This window comes from Nelumbo nucifera, chromosome 5, assembly GCF_055504915.1.
Source record: "Nelumbo nucifera cultivar China Antique chromosome 5, China Antique-T2T, whole genome shotgun sequence".
NCBI classification, from domain to species: Eukaryota; Viridiplantae; Streptophyta; class Magnoliopsida; order Proteales; family Nelumbonaceae; genus Nelumbo; species Nelumbo nucifera.
In genome coordinates this window covers 41616897-41627500 of record NC_142653.1, presented here as the reverse complement: position 1 = coordinate 41627500, position 10604 = coordinate 41616897, and the positions used below count along the sequence as shown (strand labels likewise).

Genomic DNA, 10604 nt, shown 5'->3' with positions numbered 1-10604 from the left:
GTAGTGTGTTTCTCTGTTAGTTTAGAATCTTCACAACCATTGGATAGATCTGCGGAGATTTATCCAGCCAAGGCTGACAGTGAGGTACTGCCAAGTTGGTTGGGGTGGCTTGTCTAGCTGCTAGGGTAAGACCTGAGGTACATGTAGTGTGGGTTTCTTGAAACCCTGAACTAGACCAAAATTCCAATACTGCCCTAGACCTTAGAAATAGATGGACAAAACTAGAATCTTACACCTGACCCCTAGACTAGATTATGATACTGCACTAGGTGTCGGATTGGACTGTCTTTGATGTACCAATCAATTAGGCCTTTAGAGGGGGTCAAAACCTGGGTATGTTGGGACAGTCCAATAATTCATTTAAGTGGGTGATCATAGTGACAAGATCAGCCCATTTGTCAGACAAAGTGAATGATCGGAGAATGCACTCTCTCTTTTGGAAACCTAAATTGTCGGCAGTTGATTTCAAACATTGAGATTTTGTCGAGCCTTGTCAAAGAAGATGTTGGGCTCCCTCTTCGTCCTCCGTCTACATGCCTTCCAACAGCTACATCTTCGACAACATCTCCGACGGTCTCGAGTGACAATAAATTTAGGTTTTTCATCCTTTCATGATTTTGATTTATTTTTCATCATTTTCTCCTTATTTTGGTTGAGTTCTTACCCTTTCCCATCTCAACATCTCGCCCCTCCAACCCTGGTCATCGGACCATACTTTTCATCGCAAGCAAGTAGTGCATGGGTCATTTTTAGCATTATTGTGCCAAATCTATACCTATTAGCATCATATTTTCTGTCAACAAACCAAACAAACCATATCTTCCATCGTTTCATTGTTCCATATTTATCGTTGTTAGCATCGGTCTTCCATATCTATCATTGTTAGCATCGTATTTTCTATCGATTAAACATATCTCACATTGTTTAGTTGTTCCAGAACTACCACCTTTAGGATCAGTGTTCTAGGTTTACCATTTATGTATAGGGATCTGCCACCCAAGTACATATGCAGTGGTCATCTCCTTTGCCGGTTGGATTCATGTCTTCAATTTTCTTTCCATTTTAGTCTTGTTTTCCTTATTTTCATGTATTGTTTTTTTTTTTAATTCTTTTTTCCAAGTTGAATAAGAAAACAAGTGGGATCCTCCAATTGGTTCAGCCTGAAGTAACAAATCCCCTGTTGTGCATCCTTATACTGATCTCCTATAGAGTTCCATTTCTGTTATCGCCAATGAAGCAATGGTATGTTAGTCTGTCCCTTGAAATATTGGTAAATGAGAACTGCAATGGAAAGGTTGATCAATGGATCTTCTATTTTGTTGATTAAATTTTCCTAGAAAACAAATGTTGGAAGATGAATTTGGTCATATTATTTCTCAAAAAAGAAAAACGAGATGCAAAATTAAGAAAAAAAAATATATTCCTTTCTTATCCCATCTCATCTCATCCCACCCTTTCTCAAAAATCAAATGGACCATAAGAGAATTTTTACTACGGTGGCTCTAGTAATAGATGATCTACCTCGAGTTAACTATTTGTCCGTTAATTTTCTAATATTGACTTATTAGAGATTCTAATGGAATAGGGTTGAGTTGAACCATTACCCATAAGAGGACCAATTGTTGGAAGGGTTAGAATCCAATTGATGGATGGTCGAACCATGCTAGATGGATGGGTGAAATTTCAAAAATTTCCTAGCCCTTATAGGAATCGATTTCCTAATGTTTTGAAAAAATTGCAATTTTTCGAATCAATCTTGTACTAAACCATAATAGAATTGAAATCAAATCAAGAAGGGAGAATTGTACTTGATATGGATACCACAAATCTAAATCCCAAGGTAGAAGTTTACGCCCAAATCATTCATAAAACTAGCCTCCACTAAAGACAACATACTGTATAGGTGAAGTCGGTTCAGTAACATGGTTTTCAGCAAAACTGTGATCCAACTTGCTTGAATTGAATGAGGTGAGTGAACCTGAAATTTTTTTGAGTCTTTCTTGCAAAAAAAAAAGAAGAAAATTGATCTAAATTAGTTCTTTAAAGCTTAGGTCGTGATAGGGCTTCTTGGGAGACAAAGAAAGGAAGAGACAGCAATGGTCCAGTTTGGGCCCCTGACTGGATTCATTGCTCAAGGTAGTGAACCCCTGACTGGATTCATTGCTCAAGGTAGTGAACCCCTGACTAAATCAGCAATGGTCCAGTTTGGGCCCAACATTTATATCCAAATGATCCTTTGATTCAACCACCCTATGAAAACCCAAGGATAATGGACTTAAGTGAGATAAAATCCATCAGTTAATCAACCTAGTAATGGTTTCTTACACTTATCCTCTCGGCCCATAATGATCAAAACACTAACTGATAGGGAACAACTTCTCCCCTAGCTGCAACGTACAGTATCATACTCTCTAATCAAATGGATCTCGGGATTAAAACATTTTGCAAAACTTTTTCCATAAAATAGTAATATATAACATATAAATACATTTTTCAAGAACATATTTCAAATATAGTTGAAATCCACCAGTAGCAGTTTAGGTTTTCATCAAAGAGAATGTAAACATTGATGTTCACTTTGTCCAACAAAAAGGTCGATCCTATTACTATGATAACCCACTTAGGTGAATTCCCAAACTGCCCCAACATGCCCAGGTGTTGACCTTAGATGGTCTCACTGATTGTCACATCAAATATAGCCTAGCCCAACATCTAGTAGAATACCATAATCAAGTTTGGGGTTATGTGTAACTTTTCATTTTTGTCCATCTATCTCCAAGGTTTAGGGCATAACTAGAAATCGGTTTGGGTTTAGTGTTTCTTCCAAATACACATTGCCTGTGCTTAGGGTCTAATCCTAGCAGCTAAGACAAGCTACTCCAACTATTTGGTAGCACACCAATATCAGCCTTGGTAGGATAAACTCCCAAAGTCTATCCAACGGCTAAAAACATTCTAAGCTAATACGAGTCTTATAAGTGTCCAATTTAAAGGATAATTCATAGAAAACATACAAATACAAACATGAAACAATAATATACTTTATTCATTTACAAATAAATGTTCATGTGCATCAATCTGATTGGAACTAAGGCATACACTGCCTAACACCAATTAATTGATCTAACAATGGCCCTGTTTTAGTAAATCGTGCAATAAATAAGCAAGCATACTAGCTCAACCCAATGAAGATGAGTTATGAGAATAATTACCCCAGCCCAGCCCATTAAACGTTATGGAATGCTTAGCATGATTACAAGAACAAGTACAATATATGAAATTCACTATTTGGACCACTAGGAACAACACTAAGAAAATCCTAGAATTCAACTTGTAGGTGGATTTTAAAATCAAATTGGACTAAGGAATTGAGTAGAGAATCTATACACAGAATATGAACCTAAAACCTCATATTCTTACTACAATCTGATTTTGAACAGAATCTAGGATTAATAGAATGTTATTGATATAGTCATACAATTCCTTAAGGTTGTGTTTGGTTTGATAGAATATAAGAGGAAACAGAAAATTATTGGTTTCTTTGTCAAACCAAAGACAACCTAAAACCTTAGTTGAGAATTTGAGGGTAGGAATTAGACCATGAAGGGTTCCAAAATGTTTTCATGGGGTTAAAGTATTACCAGAAGGTCCATTTGGTGGTATTTGACAAACTTGATAATCCTAAAGAAAAGGTTGGATGAGTTTCTTTTAAGCATGGTTTTGGAACCGTTGTTGTCTTGGACAGTCAGACCCTTTGGCCTAGAAATCATCCAAGCAACGTGTTCAGTTTCACCCCTGACCTGGTTGTTGTCAAAAATTGTTGACTTGGTTAACGACCCACTGACCCAGGTGGTTGGGTTATCAACCTGTTTGACTCGTACAGTGGCTTTTGGCCATTATTTTTGTTTTAATTAGTTTTTATATTTTAATATTTTTTAATTACAATGGGCTGTCTGTTCAGATTGGATTGTTGAACCACTGACTCAGAGATTGATGGCCAAAATAGTTCCAGTTCTATGTTAGTTTTTAAAACATTGCTTTTAAGTAGGTGTTTGGCATCAATGTCGTTGCCTCAAAGCTGTTTTCTGCGAAAACAGTGCTGTGTGGATGATGGTCTGTTGCACTATTGTTTGGGAAAATGACTCCTTTTTTTGTTTGGCATCAATGATGCCACATATGATGTTTTTTGGGGAAATGACACTGATATTTGTTTGGTACCAGTGCTCGTTTTCAGCATTAGTCCATATTATCCAATGCTTTACATGCCTTTGTATTCTCTTGCATCCAAGGGTGCAAAAATGCCCACGTTTATCATACAGTCCCCATTAATAGCATTTACATTCTAAAATATTAGAAAACTTATGAGGAAAATGACAAAGAAATAACAACAAATTGGAAGAAGTAACAAAAAATTGCAAATAAAAATACAAAATAATAGCAAGAAGATGCAAGCTACCAAGGAAAAATTTGGAAAATAAGTGCAGAAATAGTGACTTGCAGAAAATGGATAAAATTTCAAGAAAAACAAATCCGTAAAAGAGTTGTAGAAATTGGGAAATTCTACAATTCGATGGCCCGAGAAGTGTTGGAAAGTTGATGTTGCTAGAGATCCTTTCCGGCAAGCTCATGCCTCAGACCTCATCCACCTTTGATGGAGAAGCTCCATCACTGTGGAAGAGACACTCAGGTTCAATGCCAAGCTATGGTTAAGGCAGCCACATTCACAGCTGAGCTCCATGGTGAAGTCATTGATGGAGGAGCAGGCCTGAGCAATGTCACGGGGACACAAACAAGTCCACCCCGGCAGCTGAGAAAGGAAAGAAACCCTATGAAATAAAATATGGTGTTAGGGTTTGTTTTACACAGATATACACATGTTATGGTGCACCATATCATTTTAAATGTAAACCACATCAAATGATACATTGGTGCCATGTCATGTTACCTTGACAACAACGGTTATAAAAACGAAACCATGTCTTCCCAAATTCTAAGGTATGATTGTTTTCTTTGTATTTTTTAAAAAAATGAAACCAAACAAGCCTTAGTTTCTTGATACACCATTTTTTTCGATGTAGCGTCAATGTGGAGCGGTTTTTTGAGACAACAGCATCGAACCCAAAGACCACCTAAGTTATCCTTGTACAACTTAACACCACTAGACAAGTTGGTTGGCAGTTTGGCAAATACCACGATGCCCTTTTGAGTGGGAAACATTTAGCTCCTACCTGGTTGGAGGATGTGTGTCCGATCCAATACATTTTATACTCTGGTTTTGGGGTTTAGGGTTGGAGTTTAGGCTCAGTTTGAATGGAGTATAAAACCTTGTATTTTGTATTATTTTTTATATATTTGCATTGTACATTGTATTCTTTCCAAACTGAGCCTTAAACGTTTAATTAAGGTTTAAAATTTAGGATTTGGATATGAAAAATGAAGAGGTGGTTGGATGAAAGGCTGCCGCCCCTTCCTCCTTTTATAGATTTAAAAGGATCAGCTCCTAATCCTATTAGGAGCTGTTGATCCAAATTATATTTGGATTAGAAGTCCCTTTAAGTGATAAGGTAAAACCCTTATCTTATCTGCAGATCAGATCAACCATCTCCAAATCTAATTAGGAGGCTCCAGATCTAAAACTTATTTAGATCTTGGACTCTCTAAGTGGATAGGGTCTAGGCCCAATCCTATGAGCTAATCCACATCAGAATTCGCCCCTTTTAATTGACTGATCAAATCAGCTCAGTTCAAAATGGACTTAAGGCCCAATTAAGGTTATGTACTCACTTAGTCTTCCAAACTGCTGCCCAGTTGGGCTTCCTTGTATGGCGTGGGACCCAAACATTGATCTACACATCAGCCACATGGGTTCAGCTTAGCCTTTGTTACAAGGCGTGGCCGAATACACTGTTATGGACAGTGCACCCCCTGAAACCCATCTTATAGGCTCTATGGGCCCAACACTTACCCTAAGTGGTCCCTGGGCCAAGCCACCTTTTAACACCCAGGGACAGTGGGCAGATGCAAGATTAGCCCATCAGGTATTATCCTCAATGGTTTTACACTTAACTTCTCAGCCCATAATGATCATACACTGCCCGACAAGAGAGGACCTCTCCCTCGGCTGCAAGGAACAGTGTTGCACTCTCTGCTTACATGGATCTCGGGAATTAAAACCTTTTGCAAATCAAATCTCAACGATTGAAATTGGTTGCCGGCAGTCTTGGTTTCCATCAGAGAGAGTGCATCCCCGATTACTATGATCACCACTCAGATGAATTCTCGGACTGTCCCAATATACCCAGGTTTTGACCCCCGCTAAGGATCTCACTGATTGGTATATCAAAGACAGCTCAATCCGACACTTAATGCAATAACATAATCAAGTCTAGGGGTCAGGTGTAACTTTCCAGTTTTGCCCATCAATCTCTAAGGTCCAGGGCAATATTGGAAATCTGGTCCAGTTCAAAGATTCAATTAATTATACACTGTATGTGCCTAGGGTCTCACCCTAGCAGCTGAGACAGGCCACCCCAACCGACTTGGTGGCACCACAGTGTCAGCCTTGTCATAGATCTCTCCAGACCGACCCACTAGCTGTGAACATTCTAAACTAATAAGAGTCTCATTAAGTGTCCAGTTTAAGGGTATTATACAGAAATATACCAAAGGAACATGAATCAAATATGCACTTTTATTCATTTACAATAAACTCATAAAATACATCATTCTGATTGAAGCTAAGGGCATACAAAACTATCTAACAGCTCCCACTTGCAATTACTTTCTGAGTTTCTCTACAAACAATTAAAGGAAGTAGAAAAGCTGGGTTTCTCTACTAATAATTATCAAACCAAGCCAAATAAAATTCTTACCTGGGTAGGATGGTGCTGCTTCTATCACATGAAGCAAATCAAAATTGATACCTTTGATTTGAGGATACCTAGATGTAATCATTTTTAGTGTGGTTCCATTCCCACCTCCCACGTCAACCACCTCTTTAAGACCTTCAAATCCCTTGTATGTGTCAAGAATCTTCTTCAAGACTATTGTGGTGTGACCTGACATTCCCTTATTAAAGAATTCGTTATACCTTGAATCTTTCTCGCAGTACCGAAATAAGGTCATTCCATGTTCCTTATGGAAAGGAATTCCACCTTCCAATATAGCATCTCTCAGCTGGTACCTGCAAGCAGCGATAAAGTTCAGATAGAATCTAGTGTTTTTTTTTTCTCCTGGAAATACAGAATGAATGTCACATAAGGGGTGATGTTGGTGGTGGAATTATTGTGCCCAAATCAGAGATCATAGCTCGGCAAGTAAGATCATACCAGCTATCCATGTGCAACTTGTCCTGATGCAGTAGAAGCAGGGGTCGAAGAGACACTCCGTCCTGGCTGTTGGTGAAAAATTTGCAGACAGGAGCCAAGCCATAACGCCTTTCAACTTGGTCAATGTCCCGTTTGACGAGAGAGCATTTAAGAACAGAGTAGCTCGTCAGTAGAGACAAGACACGGTCGAGCATGGTTGCTGCATCTGGGTTTTCAGTGTGAAGGTGCAAGGCAATCTCTGAAGCCGAGAGGTACGCATCAGGGCCAGCTCTAAATATGATCTCGAACACATCTAGTTCTGTAGTGACTTTCAAGGCCATAGGAAGCACTGAAGCACTTGCCAATTGCATGGCCGCCAATATACAGTTTTCTTCTTCTTTCTCTTCATTCGGGGTTTCAAAGTGATTACTAATGATTAAAGCCATACTCACTGTAGAGAAGAATTAGAAAGAAAGCTACACAGTTAGAATAAAGATAATCCCTCTCTCACCGCTCACAATCTCACAATTTATGAACTATATATAGGCTCGTCCATGATGCTAATGACATGTGATTTTAATGCGTGATGTGATTTGTAGTTTCATGGCAACCACTACCAGCCATTAGGTAGGCTTCTACTTAGACTTTTGTTTTTATTTTTTTTCTTTGGTTAACAGAATTTCACTTTTCACTCCACAAGCAACAAAACAACAAAGCAAAGACAAGACACACCAAAAAAGGAAATCACTTACTAGTACTACTAACTACTTAGATTCAGTTTGGAAAGAGTACAAATACAATTATGTAGTGTAAATATATACAAAATACAAGATTTTATACTCTACATGTATATTTGTATTTGTACTCTTTTCAAACTGAGCTTTAGGCTGCTTTTGGTTGCAACACAAAATTGTTTGTACTAGTATAAAAATGCATGGGAGTGCAAATGAAAATAATGCATATTTTGATTTAATTTTGTTTTGCACTTTATTTTATTCTGCTTCACATCTTATTTTACTTTATTTGAACTACAATCAAAGAAAATAAGGTAAAATTTGAAAAAAAATCAGAATTTTCACCCAAATCATTTGCACTGCTATAACTTTGCATCAATACAAATTTATTTGCCATGCAACCAAACACCGCCTTAGGAACAGAAACAAAAGTAATCAACTAAAATAGTTTATGAAATAGGACAATGGGCATGCGTCCAACCACTCATTTGAAGAGACCCAACCCCACTGGGCAAGGAGATGAGAAAGCCTATTCAAGTCTCGTTTAACAAAGAACAAAGAAACTGAAAGAACTTGGGCAAGGTTTAGATAGTCAAGTAACAAAAATATTATTTACACCGCTGCCCTTCCTGTTGTCAATACAAATTTGGAGCACAAAAATTAATGTGGATAAATTCAAAGGAATTGAATTTTTTTTTTCAGAAATTTAAATGGGATACAGACTCACTTTTTCTTGGCAAAGAAAACCCTCTGATTCTCTTGCCTTGGACGAAAGCCGAAACTGTGACTAGAACTTGCAATTATGAGAAGCAAGCAACGCCCAACCTTGTGTCAATGAAAATTTACTCATGCTCAATCAATGATTAGAACGTAAACAGCTGAAACAATGTTCTTGCTTGTAGAATTGACAGAAGCCCTTTGAGTCATGGGAATTTCACGAGTTGATGTGGCACGAAGTTGTAGCAATTTCGGTGCTTCGGCAATTCAAGAGTTGGGGCCTTTCTTCTTTTTTCCTTGATCTTAGTGCAGCGCATTTCCTCTCCTTTTTCAAAAACAACAGAAGCAGTAGTTGAAAGGGGGGAGCCAAATGGGAGCTTCCTCTTGTTTTCTCCTCTATTTATAGAGGCTCACCAATAGACGATGAGTTGGTTTGAAATATTTGAATTGACTTGAATGGTTTCAAATCAATTCATCACCATTTAATATTAATTGAAATGGGGGCACTAAATTGACATATCGGTGATCATTTTGTTCACCTAATTAAGGTAATTAAGTCATTTAATTGAAGTTAATTTCAATCCCTAACTGTACTTGGAACGAAGTGCCATTTGGCACATGGTTGGTTCTACACATAAAAGGAAATCCAATTGATTAATTGTAACATTTCTTCTTAACTTAGATTAAATTGGATGCCATTGAGATCCGATAATTCAATTTAAATGCTCTTCTCTAGACTGAAATGGCAATTGAATCAATCTCCCTTAATTATGGGGCCATGTTCAACTAATTGGGAAATCATTTATGAAGAAGCCACTTGTTAGCTAGGTGTAATAACACCTCATGGGTAATGTGGTCGATCAAGATCCAACCAGAATTTCTTCCCCCCTCTTTTTGTTTATTATTTATTTTCTTGAATTCATGTTGGACTCAATGGGATAAAAGGTTTTAGTGGGACCCAATGTATGGGCCCGCTATCGTATTAGCCCAAGGTGTTGGAGCCCAACACCATATTTTTGTGCCAAAGATACGTTGGTCCCTCGAGCATGGAGTGCCTTTTTATAGCCAAAGATACGTATCCTGGCCAGAGGTACTCGAGATAGAGTCCCATTTCCTTGTGGAATCATCTTTTCTTACTCCTCCTTATCTGTAATTGTGCTCATCCCCATGACGTGTAGTTGACATGGCTGGAAGGATAAGACGGGGGCCACAATAATAGTATAGCTAGGCCGACGTGGCAAAGCCTGGATGACATGGTAGGGCGATAGCTAGGCAGCCACGTGTCTCGTAGGACCAGCTCAACCATGACCCGAACACCACTCCCCTAGTTCTAAAGTCGAGGAATGAAGTAGTCCAATTCGTTCTCCAGCTGAAGAACTTCAAGTTCATGTCTGGATGGGCATCTGGCCCTTTTGGTGTTCCCCGGTGACTGTCGCAATCTTGAGAACCAGGCAATATGGAGAATGGTCGAGGAATCTTCCCATTGTTCGTTGCAGAACTCTAAAAGCTCTGACTTCGGAATTTGAACCACTCCCCGAAATGTTGTGCGGTTGTGTAGCATGGCGAAGGGCCAAAGTGTCAAACTGAGCTTCCGAGTCCGTCCTGTTGGGGCCGAGGAATGACTCTGGTTCCAAGTGGAAGTCAAGCTTTGGTGCAGTAGTGATGCTCGTTCATGGTGCATCGAGATTTGGAATTGGATCCGTATTTCGGATTTGGGGTTTGTGTCATGCTCGGCTTTGATATGCCGGCCTTCCGAAATCGAGGCTTAGCTCAACCGTATGCCGAGGAAAGGCCTTTTGCTGATGGTTGGAGGCTGAGCTCTGGAATTGAGGTTGTGATGTTTGGC

At 38.8% G+C, this 10604-nt stretch overlaps 1 protein-coding gene across 2 annotated transcripts in view; it reads right to left on the bottom strand.

Moving 5' to 3' along the window:
- The window catches only part of LOC148791464 (caffeic acid 3-O-methyltransferase 1-like), a 9914-nt gene extending 2098 nt beyond the window's left edge, over nt 1–7816 (bottom strand). Inside the window, exons 1-3 of one of the 2 annotated variants that reach the window (XM_088887245.1) lie at nt 7329–7816; nt 6873–7183; nt 4391–4826 (exon numbers count right to left, since the gene is read on the bottom strand). In XM_088887245.1, coding sequence (XP_088743371.1) covers nt 4690–4826; nt 6873–7183; nt 7329–7753 — 873 coding nt within the window. In that variant the 5' untranslated portion in view covers nt 7754–7816 and the 3' untranslated portion in view covers nt 4391–4689. Of the gene's footprint in view, nt 1–4390; nt 4827–6872; nt 7184–7328 lie in introns of those variants that run through there. The other variant, XM_088887246.1, reaches the window with a different exon arrangement.
- Between the last annotated feature and the right edge of the window lie 2788 nt (nt 7817–10604).